Source organism: Chinchilla lanigera, unplaced genomic scaffold (genome assembly GCF_000276665.1).
Source record: "Chinchilla lanigera isolate Chin_1 unplaced genomic scaffold, ChiLan1.0 scaffold00081, whole genome shotgun sequence".
Classification (NCBI taxonomy): domain Eukaryota; kingdom Metazoa; phylum Chordata; class Mammalia; order Rodentia; family Chinchillidae; genus Chinchilla; species Chinchilla lanigera.
In genome coordinates, this window is record NW_004955482.1 from 6,285,744 (window position 1) to 6,311,398 (window position 25,655).

Here is a 25,655-nt window from a genome sequence, read left to right on the forward strand (position 1 = left end):
AAAAAAAAAAAAAAAAAAAAGTTGCTGATATAGACCCATATATTCTAGATACTAGATTTAAATCTAGTTCAAGTTTTTCAGGGCCAGGATTTTAGCTCCGTGGTGCAGCTCCTACCTGGCAAGCGTGAGGGGCCGATTTCGATTCCCGATACCCGCCTCCTCCCAAAAAAAAAAGTTTCTCAGATTACTCTCAAACGCAAAAACCGGTCAAGAACTCTGTTTACTGTCTGGGGAGATTTCTGCAGAGAAAGTTGCTCAAGGGTAAGTGATAGGATGAAGCATATGCACCCAGTTGTATACAGGGACACACATACACTCACATCAGTGTGTGCACACCATGCACTTGCACACCCACGGGTGTGAGTGCACACACGAGCAAACCCCCCTCGGGTATGTGTGCGTATGTGCACAGAATACTTGGCTCATAGTTGGTGCATACATGTGTTAAGTATTTTAGTTGTAATGAAACAAAACTGGCAACCAAAAGGAGATAACGTTATAATTGATACTGTTTATCCTTAGCATTTGAGATCTTTGTGTTCTGAATACCAGCTTCTTTTTCTTTAGAAAGAAAAGTTTGCTGATGCTTCGGAGGAGGCTGTCTCTGTTCAGAGAAATACGCAAGGTAAGTCTGATGAAAGTGAGCAAAGCCGTCTTTTCACTGCAGTGGGCCGGGAGCAGTGCTCCTGTAGTCTGATCGCACTGTCCTGGGAGTCCTGCAGTGCCCATGCATGCTGGCTTCTGTGGGCCTCTAGAGGCTCAAACTCCCGATTCTTCTTTCTGACTTAAAGCATATACTGTATTAGAATGTAAGTATTCCTGAGAAAAGTATTATTTAAGCTTTTGCCATGGATGGCTTTATTGAGTTTTTAAAACAATTTTAAGAAAAAGGGACCTTCTTATGTAGTTCAGGCTGGTCTTGAACTCTCGGTGATCCTCTTGCCTCAGCCTCACAAGTGCTGGTATTGCATTTGTGGCCGCCACCCTGCCACCCCCCCAGATGCTTTATTGAGTTTGAATTCAAAAGAAGAGAGGCTGGGCGTGGTTGCACATGCCTGGAGGCTGAGGCAGGAGGATCTTTAGAGACCTGCCTGTGCCACAAAATGAGCTCAAGACCAGCCTGAACTGCATAGCAAGACCTTTTCTCAAAAAGACCAAAAAAAAGAGAGAAAGGAAGGAAAAGGAAGAAAGGAAGGAACGGAGAGAGGGAGGAGAGAAGAGATGTGTGGCAGACAAAGGCTGACCTGGTGCCTGCCTGCTGCAAAGGAGAGGGGAGGTGTGGAGAGCTGCAGGCTCGCTTCCTGTCAGGCAGCGGTGTGGCTCAGTGTGGGACCGCTCCTGCTCCTGTGCTCTCACCTCCCACAGCGTATGATTCGATTGGGCTGTAAAACGCCAAGATCTGGTCAGCTTATTAAATACGAAACACATTAAACTTTTAAATTTTATCCTAAATAGAAACTGTGAATAAGTTACGCCAAAAGGAGAAAGAGTTTGACCAGCTGTCCTCTGAACTGGAGACCCTGAGAGGAAATTTAGCAGGTAAGGCGCTGTCTGTGGTGACGCATGATTAAATGTACTAGTTTTCCTAGGGGTTGAGACGTCGTCTTACGTTACAACAGCGCATTTACTGTTCATGTGTAGCCTCTTCGTTACGGTGACAGAACATGGTGAAGTACTCGTTTGAGAGCTTAACCTCCGCAAGTCCTCTTTGATCTGTTTTCATTGTTCAAAAGCACTGGAGCCTACCGTGCGCCCACTAACCCTGTCCAGAGCCCGCGCAGCCCTCAGCGAGCAGCCGGAGCGGCACCGCGCGTGCTCCCCGCCGCCGCCCTCGCCTCCTCCAGCCCTTCGCGGCACAGTGCCTTTCACAGGAAGGCCCATCCTGTCGCTTCTCGGCTAGGTGGACATCTTTCCCTGAGTGACAGCCGCGGCCCCACCCCACCAGAACATCGTCTCAGGCTCTCCTTCCTCTGGCGCATTCTGCCCCAGTCACTCATCAGGCCTCTTGCTGCCTGGGTGTCTTGTACTGCCTTCCCCGCTCTGCCTTCACATCTTTGCTTAAATGGCGCCATCTCAGAGGGGCCCCGTCAAGAGTTTTAACCTCCCCCTTTCCTTTCTAGTTCTTTCTCAGCTTTCCGTTTTTCCTCTCTCAGCACTTTTCTCTACCTGTTACATTATTATTTTCTTTTCTAGTTTGGTTTATTTATTTATTTTTTTGTGCCAGGAATCAAACTCAAGACCTTGCACTTGCCAGGCAGGTGCTGTATCACTGAGCTATATCCCTGGCCCCCAGTTTTGTTTTTTTGATAGAGTCTTACTGTGCAGTTCAGACTGCCTCGAACTCACTGTGTAGCCCAGAGTGACCTCAAAGTCAAGGTGACCTTCCTGTCTCAGCCTTGAATGTTGGGTTTACAGGCGTGCGCCAGACTCCTGTTCTGTTCTTTTTCCTGTTTGTTGTTTGTTGTCTTGGCTAGCATGTGTGATTATCATGAGGACAGGCATTGCTGTATGCAAGTGATCCTCGTGCAAGGATGCATTCTGAGGGCTGGGGATGTAGCTCAGCGGCATAGCACCTGCCTGATAAGTGCAAAGTCCTGTGTTCGATTCCACATACCAAAAAAAAAAAGATGCATTCTGTACATTTTTCTTACTCTTAACACAATGCCATTTTTCCCTATATATATTCAGATATGGAGGCAAAATTTAGAGAGAGAGATGAAAAAGAAGAGTACTTGCTAAAGGCAAAGGAAAAATTGGAAAATGACATTGCTGAGATAATGAAGATGTCAGGAGATCATTCTCGGCTAACAAAAATGAATGATGAATTACGTCTGAAAGAAAGGTATGCACGAGGAGAGTCAGTGGAGGAGTGTCCGCTTTGCGTTTGGCTCTGCAGCATGGTCTAGGTGGGGAGTGGGCAGACAAGAGCGGAGGGTTGTGTGTTACAGCTTCCCCTCCCTGCTGCATTTCGTGTCTGTGGGTGAGTGTGTGCACACTCACTGGGGACTGAAGTAAAGGCCGCACACGTGCTCGGTAAGTGTCTACCCCTGAGCTGCACTGCAGTCCTCTGTCCCTTTCTAACAGGACCTTAGTGTGTCTTTAATCAGCTGTGTAATGTTTTCAAAAGGTGTCGTCTACTTCACTTGTGAAGAAGTGTGGATTTAAATAACACAGTGTTCTTTCTATGCCTCTTGGTGAGTTGTAAAGAAGAGGCAGTCATTCACCCCAGGGATAGTTACACCTTTTGCAAGTAATTAAAGATATTTTGACTCACTTCACTGTGATGATAGGTTGCACCCTCTTTGAGGGCTTCCTGTGTGCCGTGCCCTGTGCCACTAGCTTATATGAGTATATTTTCTAATTCTCATAACCCTATGAGGTGAGTGCTGTATGACATTATTTCTGTTATGAAAGAGAAGAAACTGAGGCTTGCTGGGGCTGAGTAACTTGTCTGAGATTTGGGTCTGAGCCCTCTGATCCCTGAGCTGTTGATACTCTTAACTATGTCGTGCTTCCTCGATGTTAAAACTTCTTTTATCTTAATATCTGTTCTTGTCTTTATTCTGATGTTCTCATTGGCTTTGAATTTTTTTTATGGCTGTCGATAAAAATTTTTGTTTTATGAGGCAAAACATTTTAGAACATTAAGAGTCATTAGAATTCTATTTCTCAGACTGTTAGTGCTTGTCACATTTACATTCAGGCATTCGTCCACACAGTTGAGAGAGGGTGGGTGGTTGGTGAGCAGGCCAGGATGGCTGCTTTGGGTGGGCTTGCTGTGGTCATGCGTGGCCGCACAGATGTGTGTGCAGGGTCTCCAGGGGGCTCCCACTTGGGAGGTGTTATGTAGAGAAAACCAGAGCTGCCCTGCACGTTTCCCTCCTGCATTCGCTGATGCATCTGGTACCCCATTTTCTAGGTTAATGTCTGTGTTTTCTGTACATCTTTCTCCAGCTATATGATTCTCTTTAAGAACTTCAAGTATTAATTTTAACTTTCACATTTTCTTTTTCCAAGAAGCACTTGAATGAGCTTTTGGTAATCTTCACCTGCTAAAGTTTTGAAACTTTCTTTCTTTCCTTGAACTTGCTTTGTGGTCCAGGCTGGCCTTGAACTTGTGACCCTTCTGCCTTGGACCCCCAGTTTGAAACTCATTTTCTTTAATCTGCTTATTGGTCACTCATTTTTTTAATTAAGCTATTAACATACAGTAATTTGTTATTCTCTCAGTGTATTTGTATAGTGATCCCAGTTGTTAACATTGTTCCTCAGGTGTGTCATTTTTTTTATTGGTTTATTTTACATGTCATTGATTACTCAAATTTTATAATAATGAGTATAACTGTTACTAATGTTTTTCATATAATTCTTAAATGTAAAACATTCTTATGAAAACTCTGACACCTTGCATTGAAACTGGCAGATGTGTAGAAGAATTACGGCTACAGCTTACAAAGGCTAATGAAAACGCAAGTGCTCTGCAGAGAAGTATTGGGGAGATAACTCTTAAAGCCGAGCAGAGCCAGCAGGAAACAGCCAGAAAGCACGAGGAAGAAAAGAAAGTACTGGAGAAGAAATTGCTGGACCTGGTAAGGGAAGAATACATGGCTCTGTCCGGGCAGGGAGGGCAGAGAGGGGCCCAGACGGCCAGACGGCTGACTTCTTCCTTGGGATTTCCGCAGGAAAAGGAGATGGAAACGAGCCACAAGGAGCGTCAGGGTCTGAAAGCCAGGTACGAAAAGGACAGTTCCCCGACAAAAACACAGCACGAAGAAACCCTGCAGAACCTGCAGAAGACGCTGCTGGACACAGAGAAGAAGCTGAAGGCTGTCCAAGAGGAGAATAGAGGCTTGGTGCAGGAGCTGGAAGAGCTGCAGATGCAGGCCGACAAAGCCAAAGTACGTTTGGGCAGAGCCGAGCAGCCGCACTGTGGCTGTTCTAGTTGAGCACAGAGGGGCAGCAGCATATGGGACGCACTGCGTGATCCTCCTGAGCCCCGGCCTCTGCCTCCACAACAGGGCGGTGAACTGTATTTCCTGTGGCTTCAGGTGTTTTGTACCAGCTGCTCTTGCTTTTTGGGGCCAGTGATGGCTGCAGGTCTTCCCTGAGTGTCCTGTGTAGCCATCACCCCCCCTGTGCTGCTTGTGCCTGGTTGTCACAAAGCCTCTTAGTTGCCTGAGCTCTGTCTCCCTGCTTGTAGTAGACTGTGGTGTGAGAAAGCATTTTCTGCTCATCTTGGCTGAGCTGTGCCACCTTGCCACGAGGGTTAGGAGAGACAAGCTGCATCACAGCCAGAGGCCAAGGCCACGGCCAGCAACAAGTGGGAGTCAGTGAGGGAGCTCCCTGGATGGACAGAGCTCTGACAGGAAGGGTTAGAAGTCAGAACAGAGGCTTTTCTGTGTTCCCAGGGAGGCTCAGTGAGCTGACTGACCAGGAAGCCAAGTTCAAGGAGGTGAGGAGCTCACATCCAATCAGTGAAGAGAGTATCATTTGGTACATTGAACTTCAGCTTATAGTGTCAGGCTTGTGTCTGCATCCCAGTATATTATTTGGCTGTAGTAACTTAATGAAATTCAACTGTCCTACTACTATTTAACTTTTTATTGCTCAAATAAAAATACTTTTCTTTATTTTTAATATGTTAGAGAAGTATTTATTTAGGAGTTTAGTACAAAGAAATTGTAAAGAACTTGAAACCAATCCACTAAAAATCTATAGCCAAATGGTAGAATGCTTGCCTAGTATACCGAAGACCCTGGGTTTAATGTCTGGTACCACAAAAAGCAAATTAACCAAAATAACAGCTTCCTGTTAATTAAGTGGACCATGACCTAATATATATCAAATGTAGCTCAACGTGGTGGTGCATGCCTGTAATTCCAGCACTTGGGAGGCTGAGGCAGGAGGATTACCACAAATTTGAGGCCAGCCTGGATTACATAGACCCTGTCTCAATAACAGCAACAGTAAACTGAATAAGTAAATAAAATCCTTCTATGAATCTTTTCTATGATAGAAATAATTGGCTAATTGGAATGGCAGGGGAGAATTTTATACCCTTTGTTAAAATCAAGTTACTGGGTTTTTTGTTTTTTGAGATGGGGTCTTGCTGGGTGGCCCAGGTTAGCTTGAACTCTCAACCCTTCCACCTCAGCCTCCTGAGCAGCTGATACTACAAGCCAGCAGCACTGTGCCTCGCTTGGGGCTGCTCTTCTTACCTTCTGGGGAGCTCCAGGGACAAATCCACATGCTGCTCAAAGGCATAACTGGCCAGCAGATGTTAAGCACTTTGCAGAGCCTACCCCTTCATAGGCTCTGTTTCTCTAGTCTCCTGTTGTTCACTTGAAGTCTCTATGAAATTTACTGTAGGAAATTTTAAACTTCCAAGAGTAGGCTACATGAAGTTATTTGGGCTTGCATTTGTGTGCTTGATTTCATTTTCGTTTCCATTCTTTCCATCTTCTGTTTCTGTAGTCGCTAACTTACTTGTTAACATCAGCCAAAAGAGAAATTGAACTAATGTCAGAAGAGCTGAGGGGTCTGAAATCAGAGAAGCAGCTTCTCGCACAGGAGGGAAATACTTTAAAGGTAGAAAAAGGCTCACTTTTAACAAAGCTTGTTGAAGTGGAGACCAAAATAACTTTGCTTCAGCAAGATCAGCAGAAACTATGGTCAGTAAACAAAACTCTTAATTTAGAGAAGGAGAAAGCCTTAGAAGAGAAGGAAGCTACTGAAAAGCTTTGCCAGCAGGAACAGCTTGATAAAGAAGCTTTGGATAAAGAGAGAACAAAATTGCTTAATGAAATCAATGTTGCCCAGGAAGAGCTCTTGAAGATACATGTGGAAAACAGTTCTTTACAAACTTCCACAGCAAGCATGCAGGTGCTCATCGATGAGCTCCGGCTCTGCAAAGACACTCTGATGGTGGAAGCCGAGAGGGCCCGGGCAGAAAAGGGCCGCCTGGAGGATCAGGTGAAGAAGCTCACTGCTGAAAACCTCGGCTTGGTGAAAGACAAGGATGATGTCATCCAGAAGCTTCAGAGCGCTTATGAGGAGCTTGTTAAAGATCAGAGGGCCTTGGTCCAGGAGATTGAGGCACTCACAGCTGAAAAAGTGGCAGCGGCCGAGAAGCAATCAGGCCTCGACACAGCATTCCGGGCCCTAACAGCAGAACGAGAGAGCCTTCTCCTGAGCAACAGAGACTTGCAGTTTGAGAAGGACTCACTGCGTCAAGATCAGGAAAAGCTGAGTGCCAGCCTGGAGGCCACCCTGCAGGTCAAACAGCTGCTCGGCACAGAAACTGGGGTGCTGCGCACGCAGCTGGACTGCGCCAGCAAAGCGCTGAGGAAGGCCGAGCTGGAGACCAGGCAGCTGCAGACCACCAACATGAGCCTCTCGCAGCTCCTGGAAGAGATCAAGGCCAGCCGGGCTGTCACGGACTCAGAGTGCATTCAGCTTCTCTATGAGAGAGAGACTTGGGCCGCCTCCGAGAGGAGGCTCCTGGCTGAGAAGGAGGAACTTTTGAGTGAAAATAGGATCATCTCAGAAAAACTTAACAAGCAATCGCAGGAGGCCACCCAAATTGAGATAAGCTTGAATGAGAAGATCACACACCTAACGTCTGAGAAGGAGGTGGCTTGTCAGAAAATTACTCAGCTTAAAAAGCAGCAAGAAAGTCTCTTAAAAGAAAAATCAGGATTGGAAATACAAAATGGGGATTTACTTGCAGAGAGAGACAATTCCATCAAAGCCATAGGAGAATTTAAGAGGAAATATGACCAAGAGGCTGCAAGCAGAAGAATACTTGTGCACGAGAAGATGAAACTACTTAGTGATGTTGATGCTCTCAAGAAGGAGATTGAGGCGAAGGAGAAGGAAAACCAAGCGCTAGCGGCCAGCAAGTGTGACCTCTCTTTGATGCTGAAAGAGACGCAGAATGCCAAAAGGAATCTTGAGAAAGAGCACACCACTGTGATGCAGGCAAAGGAGAACCTGAACGCTGAGCTGAAGACGTGTTGCTGTGAGAAGAGCATTTTGCTGAGGGACGGCTTGAGCCTGCAAGAGGAGTGTCAGAAATTAAACGAGGAGCTCCATGAAACGCAGCAGGCCTTAGTCGTGGAAAAAGAAGCCAGAGCAAAGGAAAAAGAATCGTCCTTGTATGAAAACAATAAACTGCACGGGAGACTGGTGGTCCTGGAGCAGGAGGTGGAGGGGTTAAGAGTATGTACCGAGCAGCTGCAGTCTGAGAAGTTTGTGCTCATCCAAGAAAAGACCAAGTCCGAGCAGAAGGTGGTGGAGATTATCAAGGAAAAGGAGCTCTTGAGTGCAGAAACAGCTGAACTCGCTGCCAAGATAGAGACCCTGAAAAATGATTTTGCCACCTTGTCCAAGTCGAAGCTGGAGCTGCAGGAACTGCACAGCTGCCTCACCAAGATCCTGGACGACCTCCAGCTGAAGCACGAGGTGACTGTGGCCGAGAGAGCCAAGGTCATGCAAGACAACAAGAACCTCCTGGCTGAGAAAAGAGAAATGATGCTGAGAAGGGAGGAGCTCTTGAAGGAGAAGGAAAAGCTGGAAGAAAGCTACTTCATCCTCCAGAAAGAGATTAGCCAGCTGGCCAAAACCAACAGCCACATTTCAGCCAATCTCCTAGAATCTCAAAATGAAAACCGTACTTTGAGGAAAGACAAGAGCAAACTTACCCATAAAATTAGAGAGCTTGAGACTCTTCATTCATTCACGGTAAAGTGAGCGGTGTTGAGCACCTGGATTACGTACTAACCCTGTGCACTAATGTTAGTGGCTTATGTGATTTTCCTTCATTGCGTTTACAAGGGTCCATCCCACTAGATAAGTTGTTCGTGTGTCTCAGCTGTTCATTACAGTCAGAAAGGCAGTTCTTTACTAAATGTCTAATTGCGGTAGTCTCTGTCCACTTGGAAAGCATTGAAGACTGTGAATAAAAAGGATTATTACTAGTTTATGGAGAAACTTCATGAGAAAGTTAACTGTAGGTCTTAAAGGCTTAACAGCAACAGTAGAATTGAAATATAGCATCCGCTCTTTGGCTTTTAACTGTCTGATTGGGTCTGTCTGTTTGGAGTCGGAAGATTCCACTGAAATCTCCACGAATAGAGTAAGCCTAATGCAAAATTCCCATAAATTTTTTTAGAGCGAATGAAATTGTAATCATGTACCTAAGACGATTTTGTTTTTGTGATTATTTTCGATGCTTAGCAGCTAAGGATTTGTCTTCAGAGGCATACATCTTTTTTATTCACAGTCAGGGTTATATTCATTACCCAGTTTCCCTTAGACCTTTCCATTAAATGCTTCTCATGAAACATTGCAGTTTTATGTTATAGTTGCCCAAATAATTATTTATGTGAAGAATTCCCAGTTTAAATGAAGTGATGACAAAGGTTTCAGATTTCAAATAGCAAAGGCAGTATTTCACACTTACATTGGGAAAGGGGATTAAGAGAAATCCAGCTCCCTCAGGGTGTTGCTCTTCACTGTCACCGAGTGTTATCTCTCCAGTGTGGGTGGGAATGGTGAGAGCATGGCTGTCGGGGTAACTCGGGACTGCCATCGGAACGTGTGGGTTTAGAGGGCTCTGGAGAGGTGGAAGTTGTGTAATAGTTCACTTACTGAAAAGTGGCCAAGCAAGGGTCTGAGACTGTGCTGCACGTCAGGGGACAGACCCTTGCGCTCTTGCTCCTGGGCTTCAGCGCCGGGCTGGTGGCTGTCTCACGCCTGTGCGCCTCTCTCGGCCGCACAGACCGTGCGCTGCCCAAGCAGCAGGGCCTGAGTTTCGCCTGGTGGTGTCAGGCAGGCCTTGCTCCCTCCTCACTGTGTCTTCTTGTGTTTAGGCGGCTCAGACTGCAGAAGATGCCATGCAGATAATGGAACAGATGACCAAGGAGAAGACCGAGACTCTGGCCTCCTTAGAGGACTCGAAGCAAACAAATGCGAAACTGCAGAACGAAGTAATTAGCTTTAAATGGCTTTTTGTACAGAGAACAGCTTATCGGAGGTGCCATGGAGTATTTGGTCACTAACTCAGGATTATGTATTTTTTTGAAGTGTGGCCTTACACAGTTTGGGTCCGTGTGGTAGAGTCACACTTATACCAGAGCCATATGTTAAATAAAGCATATTACTTCGTTACTTACTTAGCGGAATCGATTTTTTTTGAGATAGGGTCTCCCTACGTAGTTCAGGCTGGCCTTGAACTTGCGGTAGCTCTCCTGCCTTAGCCCTTCAAATGCTGAGACGACAGGTGTGTGCCACGACACCCAGCGCAGAATCAACTTTTATCAGTCGCTGCGGAAACCCTAGCAGTGTGGCTCTCTGAGGTAACTCCGTAGTGAAGGTGCTGGTGAGAGGAGGTGGTGATGGAGTTCCCTTCTTTTCCTGTCCCGCATCTTACATACTTCCTTCAACTCTGTTTCAACTCGGAGCCGCTAAATTACAATGTGGGTTTAGAGGGCTCCAGCTTATATTTTCGGCCTAGTTCAGTGTGTCATCTCAAATTAGCCACTTCTGGAGCTGGGGCAAATGTGTGGCATCAAGGTATTTTGATTCTGTCCAGAAGTAGCATTTCTCCTTCCTGCACCCCTCTTTGATTCCCCTGTTCACACCCTCCCACCTCATACCAACCTTCATTTCCTTGGAAAGCTGTTACATGAATCCCTTGCAGACTGATTTGCCGGAGTTAGTGTGTGAAATTCGTCACTTCAGGTGCTTTGTAGAGTCACAGGTAGGTGAGGTGTTAAGGAGGTAAAGCAGGGGAGGGGATGGCTGAATGGATAGCTACCACAGAGACTCTGCCTCCTCACCGTGCAAGGCCAGAGATGGAGATCTCTGAAGATTCGGACGGTCTGAGGTAATTGTAGGGTAAACAAACATTACTTATAAAACCGACAAGCTAAAAATATAAAAGCAACACAGAAATCACAGGTGTTAAGCACAATTAGAAATTTGGAGTAAATGACAACGTTGTAAGGAACATCTCTAACCTTTGAGGGTGGATCAGGGAGAAGTGTGTCCTCCTGTAATGTATCCCTTGGTGTATCCATTGTAGTCAACATACAAGGGTAGATGAATTTTTTGATAGTTTGTTTCTCTTGTTCCTTAAATCTGGAATATTAGAAGGCATTAAAAGGAAGGTGGTGGAGGTTAGCAGGACACTTTGTGGAATTCTTGGCGGGGGATGTGTGACGTGGCAAAGGGAAAAAACTGCCTTTCTTGGCTATGGGAGACAAGGACTAAAGGTCTAAAGAGTCATCCTTGCCCCAGGAGCATGTCCTATGTCCTGATTGGCTGTATGAACCCCCATCCTTGTTGGGGACCCCACACTCAAAATCTGGAGCCTCCCGGTGGCCCATCCCAGTCACACGCCTGCTTTCTCACACGGGGCTCAAGCCCTAACCAAAAGCGCCTTCGCTTTCGCGGCACAGCTTCTTTCTCTTCAGGTGAAAGCCCAAGTGGGTGGCTTAAAATTTCCCAATCTACAAATATTTTGATTCAAATAAGTATTTATAATGAGTGTGTAAACTCAGTACTGACATTGGAAAGTTTCCTGCATTGCTAATCTATGGTGAAAGAAGAAGGTTTCGTTTTATTTATTTATTTATTTTTTGGTTTTTCTCCGGTACCAGGAACCAAACTCACGACCTTGCGCTTGCCAGGCAGGCGCTTTGCCGCTGAGCTAAATCCCCAGCCCCAGAGGTTTCGTTTTATTACACAGAATAATCCTTGCTGATGTCACTGTAACTCTTACTTTTTAAAGATGGATCATATATGAATAGCAAGCTCTTGATAAATAATGATAATTGTGTATAAGGTGGGGGGCTGGGGATTTAGCTCAGCGGCACAGTGCCTGCCTGGCAAGTGCAAGGTCATGAGTTTGATTCCCAGTACCGGGGATGGGGGGATTGTGTATAAGGTGAAAGAAAAAATTTAAATTTATGTAGCAGTTTAGTTTGACATTTTGGCCAGGTGTGCAAGGAATTTACTAAACATAAGGGGCTATTTGCAGTTTATAATAGATTTGTCATTTGTAATTTCCTTACTCAAGAGACACTTATTTTAGCAGATGACTCATTTTATCTATTTTTTACACACATATTTTGGTGAATAATTTGTCTGTCCAGCCATGCCATTGGAAGATGAAATTGCTTCATCAGTGTTTTCCTTTTGGTCTTTAAGTTGGACACACTCAAAGAGAACAACTTGAAAAATATGGAGGAGCTGAACAAATCCAAAGAACTTCTGACTGTAGAGAATCAGAAAATGGAAGAATTCAGGAAAGAAATGTAAGTTTATCTCCTCTGAGAGAAATTATGAAACTTTTTAAGTTGCAAAAGTGCAAATAATTATTTTAAGAATAATTTGAGGGGCTGGGGATTTAGCTCAGCGGCACAGCCCCCACCTGGCAAGCACAAGGTTGTGAGTTCGATTCCTGGTACCAGAAAAAAAACCAAAAAAAAAAAATTTGAAAAGTACAATAAAGCAAAAAGAAGAAGTTACCTTTCTGTACCCCAAACACTACTGTATTGCCCCGAAGCATCTCAATAACCACCGTTAAGAAGGAACTACAGCTAGAGCAAAGCGGGGAAGGGGACTGTGTGCTGGCTGATGACTGTACTTTGTAAAGCTGTGAGGTTTAAAGTAGTATGTTTACCTGAGAACCAATCTGAACATTAGAACCCTCAGACCTTTTGTTAAAAATCCCTCAAAACTATTTTCTGTAGGGGAAGAAAGAAACATGTCACTTTCAGGACTTTGAATACTTTGATCTTAACAGTAATGAGATTGGGGCTAAGGGTATAGCTCAGCGGCACAGTGCCTGGCTGGCAAGCGCGAGGTCCTGAGTTCGATTCCCAGTTCCAAAAAAGAGACTAATGAGCTCTTCTGACACGGAAATTAAATGACCAGCATTTTCCAAGACTCTCTCGGATTGACCCATCAGTCTGCTACTCAGTTCAGGCAAACAATTCATGTTTCTTTTTTGGATGCCAATTTAGCCCTCTCCTTTCAGAGGGCTGTAGCTACTGTCATTGTCAAAGGTTGGTGTTTATGTGGCTTTTTTTTTTTTTTTTTTTTTTTTTGAGACAAGATCTTGCAGTGCAGGCTGCTCTTGAACTCATTTATATAGCCCAGGCTGGCCTCAAACTCACAGCGATCCTCCTGCCTCAGCCTCCCAAGTGCTGGTATTACACACATCCACCACCACACCCAGCATTTATGTGGCATTTTAAGTGATGATTACAGTGTAGATTTCATTTGGTTGTTTATTCAGTAACTTCACTGTATCAATCACATGAACCTGAAAATCTAAAGCCAGTTAATCTGGTGAACGTGTAGGTATGTGTGTCCCTCTCACTAGGTACAATTTGGCTGGATGGGTACACAGGTAAATCTGTGGTCCTTACCTTTCAAAGGTTTACATCATTATTTCTAATTTTAATAAAACATGAGATTGGAACAGAAAGCCATCAGTTCCAAGCTGCTGTTCCTAAGTAGCATCATCAGTCCCGTGTGTTTATCTGACTAGATTAAATTAGTGTGTGTCTTTCTCTTCTGAGAGTTCCTCAGACTCTTGTGGGAATGGCTGCTCTGAGTTACTCACTTGAGGAGGGGCCGGGAACAGGCTGTTGGTGACTGGCTCCCCCTTCAGTCTCGGCGTTAATGGTCCCATCCCACTGTGACGTCTCAGCGGCTCCCATCAGTTCCTTCTGCACGAACTTACAAACGCACAGTGTGGCCATGGCCACCGGGGGGAATCTTAAATCTCCTTGGGTGTCGGGTATGGCGGTGCATGGCTGTCATCCCAGCGCTTGGGACCCTCCGCTGAGGAGGATCGCCACACGTTCAAGGCCAGTCTGAGCTACATAGCGAGACCCTGTCTCAACACACAAATAACCCTATTTGGCCTGCCAAAGCCAAATAATACAAATAAATAATTGGTCACTGTGGCAGAAAAAGCAAACTCAACTGTAGGAATATAACCATTTTGTTCAATTCAAATAGGGTGGGTCCAGTTACAGCTTAGGATACCCACTCCCCCATTAGTACTTCTCTGACCCTGAGCTGTGTGGGTTGTAGTTCTTTTGTTGTACAGGCAGCTGGAGATGAGGATGTGAGCAGCAGAAGAGTCTCACCAACCTCCCGCTGCCGCAACCCCGCTCCTGGGCTTTCTGGGCTACACTAGGAAATGAAGGGGCCAGGGCCTGGAGTAGAGGAGCGCTCTTGGGGCTTAGGTCACGTTCCAAGCAATACTACGGAGGAGTCTCACTGCGTCAGTCTAGCCTGAGATCACCCCTGCAGTGGTCATAGTCCTCACCAAATCCTGGTATGTCACCTGCCCGTGAGTGTGGGGTTGGTCTCATCCCCCTTAAGAGGTTATCAGGCCAGAGGTACAGTGCACTGATAGAGCACTTGCCGAACAGGCGTGAGGCCTTGGGTTCCCCTCCCAGCACCTCCCAGAAAGGCAGAGAACTGTCTTCGTGCCCTTTCCTACCATTATTCCAGTGACGAGCCGAAGTTTACTTCCTGCAGTAGAAGCACGGGCCTGGGAGTGAGGTTGACCCCACTTGCCGTCACAGTCACAGCGGCTGTGGTCCTTAGTTCTGCTCCTTGGTTCTCACAGCTGCGTGCTTTGCTGTGGTTCTCGGCGTGTGCGGGGCTCCTCACACCCTCAGGTGTGGTGGCGGTTCTCGTCACCCTTGTGGTTCCTGGAGGAGAGGAACTGGGAGGGACCGGGTTCTCCTAGGAGCTCCCCTCGGCGCTGGAGGCCGGCCCTTGCCTCCGCCGCCCTTTCTCTCTGTGCTGCTCACTAGGTGGGGCTTAGGAAAGGCCTTGCTTTTGAGTCGCCAGCTCCTATTTTCAACTCAAGCATCGTAATAAAGCGCTTTCTCACTCGTCTTTGGTGTTGGGGAGTTTGTTTTTCTTTTTGTTTCAGTTTTTTGAAACATGGTCTCACTATGTGGTCCAGGCTGATCTTGAACTCAAAGCAAGCCTCCTCCCTCTGCCTCCCAAATTCTGGGATGAGAGGCATGCACTATATGAGGCTCTCAGTTTTTAAACTACAGAATCTTCGTGGTTTCGAGACACCTTGTCACATAGAGAGGATCAGCGGTTTTTTTAAATGGTTGGAAATGTTTTCTTGGTGTTTTGAACAGTGGAGTGTCTTTCTTTCATGAAATGCACGTCCCCATGGCCCCCGGGAGATGAGCTGAACCGTGCCCGTGTGTTAGAATCATAGCTGCAGTCCACCTGCCCGTTGTGACTTCGGCTCTTTGGTTCTACCGCTTACTGACTTTATGATTTGGGGAAAATCTTCTCTGAGCTTCAGTTTTCTCATCTTAAAACAAATAATAACAATAGCCTCCCTGTGCTTTGAGGATTAAATGAAAAAAATGTACTTGAAATCATTTGGTATATTTTAAAACAGCGAATAGCATTTTCATAGATCAATACTTAAAGACATTCTGGCTGTTTTTAGATTACTTGAGTTCTCATTTTAATTTTCCTTACTACGGACTCTTAATATAAACCAAGAGTTTAAAAATTTGAAAAGAGCTGGGCGTGGTGGCACTTGCCTTTAATCCCAGGACTCAGGGGGGCTGAGGCAGGAGAATGGCTGTGAGGTTAAGGACAGCCTGAACTGCGTCGTGAGACCTCGTGTCAAAGAAAACAAAACAAAGCAAAAAACATCGTTCCAGAACAAAACCTTGAAAGGATAAAAGTTGTTTAGAAGGAAAGAAGAGGAACACAAACATCCCTCTGTCAGGCCACACAAGTGCTCAGACCAGTTAGCCCCGTGAAGGCAGGGACCGTGTGAAGGGCATTTGGCTGATGATGACTGCTAAGTATTTGTCATGGAATGATGGACTTTTGCAAGGAAGTAACTTTAGCTGTGGGGGGTGTTTAGAGCGAGCTGTAGATGTATAATGAAAATCATGACTTTTTCCAATAGCTAATTATCTGAGCCTGGTACCCCTTCTCCCCTTTTTCTTTATTTGCTAAATAAACACGTCTGTAAAAAGCCTAGTTGAGAGTGCTAAGAGAGGTATTAGAGATTTATCCCCCCAAATCTCCATGCGGTCATCATAGTATGCACATTAGAGGCAGGTGGAGAATTAAAAATTTGAGAAAATTGAAGCTGCCAAGCCCTGTCACCCATTAGACAATTGAAGTTAAAAATAGATACTGTTCATGCCTCAGCAGATGGATTCATACCGATGACTGGATTCAGAATTCAGCCACATATGACAGCTTGTGGAGTGGAGTTTAACCAGCACAGACTTACTTAAAATTCATAATTGCATCAAAACCTGCTATGGCATAACACTAAAATCCATGATCAAGTAAAATATTTTGAATACCCATGTGTAAAGAATAATAATATAGAATGTGTGTTTTGGATTAATTTTAATAATGGGAAGTATTTATAAATTCATGTATGTGTTCATATTTTATATGTTGATGCTCATATAATGATATAGATTAGGAGGCTACATTATATTTGTGTTTGCTTCTTTTTATTATAAATTAGCAATGTGGAAAGAATGCCATGAAAATAGAACACCTACTATTTAATTAGAAGACCTTTTTGGGGGCATTTCGACTCACATCAGCAGCTGGCTCTGACAGACATGGTAAATGGAACCACGGGACTTCTATTTCTGTAAAGCAGATGATAGATCTGTGCAGCTAGAGCAGTGCCTCGGCAGCAGATCACATCACTTTATCGAAGTGGTAGCTTTTAGTGTAATTGTCTAGATGGAAGTATTCGTGAAGGCAGGAGCGCTTACTGACCGTCTCATTTGTCATTTACTTCATAGCAGAAGTCTTTTCTGTGTGGAGTGTGTGGGGGTGGTAAGAGGATGGGGACAGTGTTCGTTAGGTTTTTAAAAATGTAACGATTGTGGGTGGCCATCCTCCTTTTGAGAGGGCAAAGCCATGTGGCCCCTCCTGTCTGCCGATGACACTGTCTCCTGCTGTTACAGACCCCGTGGGACACGTGACCAGATCTGTTTTCCTGTGCTGTGAAGCTGGCGTCTCCCACAGCTTCCTTGCCTGTCTTGTTTCTATGGTAACCCTGTGCTCACTGTCCTTGCAGAGAAACCCTAAAGCAGGCGGCAGCTCAGAAGTCGCAGCAGCTTTCGGCATTGCAGGAAGAGAACGACAAACTTGCCGAGGAGCTAGGGAGAAGCAGGGACGAGGTCACAAGTCATCAAAAGGTCAGTGGACCTTTCGAGGGGGTTTCTAGATCTGCCTGCTGATGTCTGCTGCTGTTTGTGGTGCATCCTGAAGCAACTCGGAAATCTCAGCATGGGTCATTCCAAATGAGATTGCAAGTCACCTGCATTGTGTTTAGGCACGCTTTGTTTTTGAGTGTGCTCTTGTGGAATTTAGGGCACGAGTGAACTGACAAGTCCACTTCAAAAAAAAAAAAATCGCTGGATCTTGCAAGCAAGTGGGAAAAAGTTTGTATTGGTGATCTTATAGCAGTGCATTTAATGGAAAGGGTCAGTGTTTTCCTACTACTATTTGGATTTCAAATTCTTTTTCCTTGAGATTTTTTTTGTCTTACCAAAACTAGCTTTAAGGAAATAGATTCTATGCTATGGATTTGTTACGAGGGTTCATAGTTGATTTTAAATAGAACTCCTTTTCTTTAAAGTCAAAAAATGTTTAAGCCTTTCCCAGTGGAACTGTGAGTGTACGGTATGTGCACTCGTGTGCATGGGAGTGAACGGAATGTGGGTTACAGCCGGAGGGCACCACAACCCATTCGTTTCTATATTTACTTACTTATTTATTTTTTTGGTTTCTATATTCAAATTGCAGAGGCCTCTGACAGAAGTTGGTTAAACACAGGACATGCATTGTACAGGGCACTGTATTCTGCTTTGTGTTCCTAACACTGAATCAGAGTGCTGAATTGTTAGTCACGTCTGACCCAGAGCAGCAGCTTGGAAGGATGTTCTGGAGACTTTTGCTGTGTGTTCATTCACGCTTCTGTATACTGCCATGGGAACAGTGATTTTCCCCATGGTACTGTACCTTGCAGATGTTAACTGTCACTTGGGATGGAGGGGTTTGGGCTCCCTGGATTGAGTACTTATTGACATGGTGCAATTTGCAGTGAAAGCACTTTTTGTAGAGTTGATTTCAGGCTTTAAAATCTTGTTACAGCTTTCCACAGTTTTCTCATTTCATGAGAGAAGTGCCACGTCTCTCCACACTCCACGATGGTCGTGGTACTGTTGCTGGTAGTAGCTAATGTATGGGCTCACTGTTTGGCAGGTACAGTGAAATGACAGCTATCATCTTAATCCTTACCGCAATTCTATTAATCTACTATTATCCTCATTTGTAAAAGAAAAAGTGGAACCACAGAGAAGATAGTCATTTGGTCAGCATCCCCTGGCAAGTAGAGTCAAGAGTTGTTTGCTGTCTTCTGACTAGGGCTGGAAAAGAATCAACACTTGTTGACGTACTAGGGTCACTGCATTCACCTTTGATCAGTGTCTTAGTTACCTTCCTCTCATTGCAGAGACAAAATACCCAACAGCCAAAGTTAAAGGGGAAGGTTTATGTAGCTCACAGTTTGTAAAGGTTTCAGTCCATCATCAGCTGGCACCAAGGCAGGGTGGCTGAGCAGAGCAGGATCGCAGGGAAGGACCAGTTCACGGCAAGCAGAAGACAGCAAGAGCAAGCAAGGGAGAAGACAAGCCTCCCTCAGTCCTTGTATTGTACCCGGCGACCAGGACAGGGCAGTGCCAGACCAACCAGTGTAGTGATTTAGTCATCACACACCCTTGATCCCAGCATCACACACTCTAGATCCAGCCACCACTGAAAAGCCCCACCTATGACCACATGAGGCTTTGGGGGGACATCTGGACGCAAGCCATAACAGTTAGCATGGGAACAAATGGAGTTCATGAGAAACGGAAGCTTTTTGACCTGAAGAGGTTCTTTTTTTCCTGGCACTAGCTGCAGCTGTAAACATTCGGCATCCCCAAACTCAGTGTGTCCACTACGGCTTGGAATGCAAGGATTTCAGCCAAGTGCTGAGTCTGTTCCCTTCTTTTTTCCTCCTGTCACTGGACATCTCTGGTGGGAAGGGTGGATCCTGTGCTTGGAAGACCCCAAGATCTCCTGCTCATGCTGTGACCTCAACTCATGATTATAGTTCTTGTCTGTCTCACTCGGAGCCAGAAGCAGCTTCGGAGGCCTCATGTCTCTGGGCAGCTCTGCATCCTAGTAGCTCTGTTCCCTTCACAAGAGGGACTTCGACTGACTGACTTCTGAAGGGGTTGGTAGAGAAATAGTACCTGCAAGGAACAGCTAAAAAGGTCACTGCCTTACCTGGTGTGGCGGATCATGCCTATAATCCCAGCACTGGGGAGGCTGAGGCAGGAGATCACTTGAGTTCAAGGCCAGCTTGGGCTACCTAGTGAGATCCTGTCACAAAAAAACAAAAAAAGTGACTACCTTTTAAAGAATGGGATGGTGGTTCTACCATTTGTCATTTTTTGTTTTTTACTTAAAAATGACAAGTGAGTGCTAACTGAAACATGAAAGCTTGGGTTGATGGGGACGGGTAAAAGCGCTGAACACCTGGGTGTGGTGGGCACGCCCGCCCGTAGTCCTAGCGCTCAGGAGGTCGAGGCAGGAGGGTAGCAAGTTTGAGTAGAGCCTGGGTGACTCAGTGACTTTGCGGGGGGGGTGGGGGTGGTTTTTCTGTTTTTGCTTTTGTTTTTTTGGGACAGGGTCTCTCTGTGTAGTTCAGACTGGCCTTGGACTGTGTAGCCCAGGCTGGCCTCGAACTTGAAGCAATCCTGCCATATCTGCCTCCTGAGTATTAGGATTACAAGTGTGCCTCAGGGGGGCTGGAGATTTAGCTCAGCGGCACAGCGCCTGCCTGGCAAGTGCAAGGTCGTGAGTTCAATTCCTGGTACCAGAAAAAAAAAAAAAAGTGTGCCCCAGGCCTGACAACTTAATGACTTTGTGAGAACCTATCTCGAAATTTAAAAAGGAAAGAAAAGAAAAATAAGAGCTGGGGCTATAGCTCAATATGAAGACTCCCAGTGCAGTCACCAGTAATAAATAAATAAAACCTAGATCCAATCTAAGGCTTTATGGAAGACTGATTAATTCATCAGGCTTCATTGCTCATATTGTATCTAGAATCTAGAATGCTGTTTCCTTTTGTAAAATTATGAATTTTCACTTAGCTATTTCCTGCACTTAAGTCATACTATTGATCAGCTCTGTTAGAAATACATTACAGAGCTGCAGTATAACAGAAACGCTGTTTAGCTTTGGATAAAAGTTATTTTTTAGTGATAGTAGTTGCTGTTTCTCATTAGAAACTTCATTTGAGCCCAGGCATGGTGGCGCATGCCTGTAATCCTCACATTTGGGAGGCTGAGGCAGGAGGATCCATCCCCATGAGTTCAAAGCCAGCCTGTACTAAACAGTGAGTTAGAGGCCACCTGAACTGCATAGCAGGGTGGGGAGGAGGGACCTCATTTGACCTGACTACCAAGAGCAGCATGTGAGCGAGGCGCCCTGACAGGGATGAGGGGTTCTGTTTGCTCGTGGCTGGGGGAAGGAGCTGGCCAAACCAAAAACATAGCCCGTGTGTGCGCAGCTTGTGTTGCTTGCTCTCTGTGTCAGACATCTCTGTCCAGCTAAAAGCCTTTCTTAAGTCTCCTTTCTGAGGTTAGAGTTTGCATTTTAAAAGAGAAAAGAGGCAACAGCCAAGATCAGTTAGGACTTGGAACAGCAGAAGGGTTTGATTTACCTAGCATCAACAGTGACAGGAGTTTTAGTGAAACATCATATATAGCAGGAGGAGTGGTGGCTCTGCCTTTAATCTCAACACTTGGGGAGGCTGAGGTAGGAGGGTTGCAAATTCAAGCCCAGCCTGAGCAATTCAGTGAATTAAGAAGACCCTGTGTCTAAATAAAAATTAAAGACAGACTAGGAGTGTAGCTCAGTGCAAAGGCCGAGAGCTCAATCCCCAGTCCTGGAGAAACAAAACAAAACACACACACATAAAATATTCTATCTTTTTTGTTGGGGGTAGGGCTGATTTTTTGAGACAGGGTCCCTCGATGTAGTCCAGGCTCACCTTGAACTTACTATGGAGCCCAGGATAGCCTCGAACTCCTGGTGATCCTCCTGCCTCAGCCTCCCAAAGTGCTGGGATGACAGGTGTGTGCCACCATGCCTGGCTCAAATGTGTTGTCATTTGAAAGCGAATATTTTAGATTAAAGTGTATGAAATTGTTTTGTTCAGCAGGGTGAGAGGAGTCATAATGTATCTTCTTTGGGTGACTCAAAAATTATGAAGAGCTGGGCATGGTGGCACAAGACTGTAATCTCAGCACTCGAGAGGCTGAGGCACAAGGATCACCATGAGTTCTAGGCCAGCCTGGGCTACATAGTGAGACCCTGCCTCAACGCCACCCCTGCCCCAAAATATGAAGGTTGTTTTACAGTTGCTGTGGGCCCATTTGTGCTCACATTCGTGTTCCTGCTTGATGCCCTGACAGGATCTTGTTGCCCTGGCTTTGGTGTGTGCGCAGGGGGGATACACATAACGTAAGAGTTACTGTTTGAACTGTTTCACAGTGCACAGCCAGGGGCGTGCCACGGTACACTTACCATGTTGTACCACCACCACCTCTGAGTAGTCACAAAGCACTCTCATTGCCACCAAGGGTAATGCCCGGGAAGCAGTCACTCCTCACCGCCCTGCTCCGGGCCTGGCAGCCAGCAGTCTTGTAGTCTCCATGGATTGACCTTTTCTGGACATTGCATGTGAAGGGAGCTGCACACCACATGGCCTTTTGTGACTGGCTTTAGTATGTTTTCCAGGTTCACTCAGGTTGCACGTGGCTAAGCGCGTCATTCCCCGTGTATGTGGGGGGCAGTCGGTTCCTTCTCGCGCTCAACAGTGTCTTGCTGAGCAGCCGTGCTGGGCCCTGCTCGTCCCTGTGCACCTCCTGCCTGTGCCTGCCTTCCTCCCTCAGACTGTCAGCGGGGCCCGGCGTGTGCAGCCCTGCCCGCAGCAGCTTTCTCTCGTCACCACGTTGCACCTTCGGTGGGACAGATCTTTCTTTTCTTGACAGTACTTCTAGATCTTGCAACCCTATCTTCCCCTTTACTCTCAAACTCTTAAAAAGAGTCATCTGTTTTTGACCTTGACTTTTACCTTCCACTTTCCCTGCCTGCTCTTAGCCCCCAGTAGACTCCTGAAATGACTCTCACTCAAGTCACCCTTCACCTTGGAAGTGGGAAACTGGCGGCTCCTCTGAGCACACGGCCCTGCCACCGCCCGCGGGCCCACCATCCTTCCCGACTCCTCCCCACCCCCATACATACATGGCTGCTAGCCTCTGGTGTCTGCTTTTTCATCTTCTTCCGCCACCCTCCCACAGTAGGTGTTCGTCATTGTCAGAGGCTGCTCGGTCCTTGGTGTTGCCACTGTAGAGTCCAGCAGAGCGAGCTGCAGCTGCCTTGCTCCCCTAGTGCGCCAGGTGGTGGCCGTGGCCATGCTGGAGCATGGCATGGAGGTGTGGGTGAGGACCTTGTCTATGGCGAGGTCCCGATCCTGTTTTACAGATTGAGATGCAGACCTCGTGGCTGCTCTTTCTACTTTTTCACATGGTTTCAGCTACTTCCAGCTTCATAGCTTTGTTGCAGGGTTAGGGTTGCCAAAGCCTGATCACCAGGTTAGCGGGGTGTTTGCTGTGTCGGAGGGAGGAAGGGGTCCATGTGGATTCAGGCGAGGTCGTGCAGCTTCAGGAGTAATGGAAACCATCCAGGGTGTTACTTTCTTTTCATAGAGAGTTCTTTAACAGAAGTAGGTACTCACCTTAGGTGGATACCTTTGGCATGTCTGATTATTTACCATTTCTAAGCCTCAGATGTATTCTACTTTATAAAGAGGAATTCTAAAAATAAAACAATGTGAGTTCTTCAGAAGTAACCCCCTCAAGCGGTCGCCTTTGCGATGACTGTCATTTCGAAACTGCATGTGTATTCCGCCTTGCAAAGGTAACAGATATCCTGAGCTGTCACCATAGGAACCATACTGATTTTTCTCCTGGTTATTTTCAAAATGAGGCCACAATTTGCTTTTGGAAATTGGACCAGGGATTAGATGAGTCAATAACTGTATTTCATGAGTAGTTTATCTTGACAGAGGTTACAGCAGAGGCAGTGTATAAAAACTTGGGCTTAGTGTATAATATGATCCATGAATAATTGCTAAATTGCTTGCCTTTTAGTTAGGCCTGAATTCTCCAACATGAATGTTTAGAAAGATTTTTAGCTGATCACGTACTATTTCAGAAAAATGATGATCATCAGCCACCATGATTTCAGTTTGGGCCCAAGGGGTCTCTGGACAAATGGGGCTGATTGAAGCTGATCACAGAATCTCTGCGATAATACCTCGTGATACACACACAGTGGAATGGCTAAAAAATACCTCCAGAGGAAACCAACAAAGCCAGTCAGCTTTATGCGGTAAACTTCAAAATTGGCAAGTAAGAAAGGAAACAATTTTGTAGCTTGACTCTGTTTGATGCTGTTCTCTCTGTGATAAATTCCAAGGAAGGTGAACAGTAAAATCCTGAGAATTTTCACTGATCCTTGCCAGTCCAGTTGGGAGAATCTTAAACCATAGAGGTGAGCAGGAGCCTGGGGGAAAGTCCAAGTGGGACCCGGGAGGAGCGAGCCTTCTTCTCCTTCCATGGAGCTTCACTGTAGGTGGGGAAACTCCAGCTGACCTTCCCAGAGCTCATGTTGCAAGCAGTGGCCAGTGGGTGCGGACACTGATGGCAGGTCCACAGGTCAGCGGCCAGGTGGGAGCAGCCTCGGCACATCCTCCCAGGACCTGCTCTTTCTGCTCTGCTGCCACATGCAGCAGGTGCTTTTCATCCACGTCGTCCCAGTGGTAGTTGTGCCTCCAAGCCCTGCAGACCCTCCAGGGGAAAACAGGGAGGGGCGAGGAGGGAAGGGCAAAAGGCTGTTCCTCATGCAGCTCTGCATTTGATCAGGGAGGAAAGTTCCCGTCTGCATCACCGAGTATCTGGCCACCTCCAGCCAGAGGCCATTCCCTCTGTGGGTCAGGGAGGCAGCAGAGGAGGAGAGCGGATGAGGAGGATCTCCCCAAACACTTGCCCTAAGGCTGACAGCAGAGGACATCCTGTGGGAACAAGATCACTTCTGTTCAGATGGTGTGGATGAGATAGAAGACAAGAAAAGTCACAGGACGAGATCACCGGATTCAACCGTTCCCATTTCCCTCATCTTTGTCCCCACTGCGGGAAAGAGTGACTACAGAAATGCACAGACTGCACTGCCCAGCTTTCACCCATAACTGGGAGATAAGGTAGAAGACCTCAAGGTAGGAAGGGTGTCAGGAGAGCCACTGGAATTGAAGTCTAAGTAAAGCTGCCTGAAAAATGAATAGTTAAATACATATCGCACCAAAGGAGGATTTAAAAAAAAAGAAAAAGGAAGATAGGAATCCAAAGAGAGATGCAGAATTCAGGGCATAAGGAAACATTACTCAAAGGAACATAGTGCTTCATGTTACATAAACAAATTATTTGAATAAAACAACTGTTGGGGCTGGGGATTTAGCTCAGTGGCACAGCGCCTGCCTGGCAAGCGCAAGGTCATGAGTTTGATTCTCGGTACAAAAAAAAAGACATGATAGCTAGGCATGGTAGCACATGCCTATAATCCCAGCTTTTGGGAAGCTGAGGCAGGAGGATCACCATGAGTTTGAGGACAGCCTGGACTATATAAGCGAGTCCAAGGCTAGCCTGGGCTACATAGGCCTTGGCTCAAACCAAAAAACAAACAAAGAAGATATGATAAGACAACATAGGGAGTGAAGAGTTAAGGAAACAAATTGAAGACCCAAACCTCACCATATCAGAACTGCTAAGTAAATCGGAAACCAAGCGGCACCTTGTAAAGATTCTAAACACAAAGGAAGGGCTCAGCCAGCCATCGTGAGTGGCAGGAGAAGCAAACTGATTCCAAGAGGAAGCTTGATAACAATGGAGGACAAAGGTAATCCAAGTGCAGCAGAAAAAGGTACAGTCTTGTTTCGCTTAACGTGTTCCCACCAGCTTGAGCCACCAGTGGTAAGTGCAGGACTGTCCCATGGCCCCAGTGGGTCTGTCATTGCATACCAGCAGCGGTCCAGAGCTGTCCAGCTGTGAGATGTGCGAATTAGAACCAGTCCTACCATGAATATGTTAATGGCAGGAGTGCTTTCTGAGAAATGTGTCATTAAGCGATGGCCTCGTGGCATGGACACCAGCGAGGGCACGCACCCATGCCTGGCGGGTGTAGGAGCATCCACGCCGAGGCTGTGTGGTCTGTGGGGTCGGTCTAATGCTCCAAACCTACACGGCGCTGGCTGTTGTGTATTAAGCACATCCAAGTGGATTTGTTTGGACTGAGTCTGCAACCACTTAAAAGTTTACAAGGAGTGTGTTCATCTGCATACTGACTGTCCCGAGCATTGCTCAGACATAATCGTTTATACCATTTGATTCTTGTATTGAATAAATTTGATAAAATTAGCATTTTTGTAT

The 25,655-nt window shown here is 46.1% G+C and overlaps 1 protein-coding gene across 16 annotated transcripts in view; it reads left to right on the forward strand.

Moving 5' to 3' along the window:
• The window catches only part of Clip1 (CAP-GLY domain containing linker protein 1), a 117,239-nt gene that overhangs the window by 72,381 nt on the left and 19,203 nt on the right, over positions 1 to 25,655 (forward strand). For 11 of the 16 annotated variants that reach the window (XM_005403083.2, XM_005403082.2, XM_005403081.2 and 8 more), the window contains 9 exons: positions 568 to 625; positions 1,456 to 1,539; positions 2,689 to 2,842; positions 4,424 to 4,589; positions 4,683 to 4,898; positions 6,475 to 8,742; positions 9,873 to 9,989; positions 12,214 to 12,320; positions 17,132 to 17,252. In XM_005403083.2, coding sequence (XP_005403140.1) covers positions 568 to 625; positions 1,456 to 1,539; positions 2,689 to 2,842; positions 4,424 to 4,589; positions 4,683 to 4,898; positions 6,475 to 8,742; positions 9,873 to 9,989; positions 12,214 to 12,320; positions 17,132 to 17,252 — 3,291 coding nt within the window. The remainder of the gene's footprint in view (positions 1 to 567; positions 626 to 1,455; positions 1,540 to 2,688; positions 2,843 to 4,423; positions 4,590 to 4,682; positions 4,899 to 6,474; positions 8,743 to 9,872; positions 9,990 to 12,213; positions 12,321 to 17,131; positions 17,253 to 25,655) is intronic. The other 5 variants (XM_005403091.2, XM_005403092.2, XM_013503650.1 and 2 more) reach the window with 1 other exon arrangement.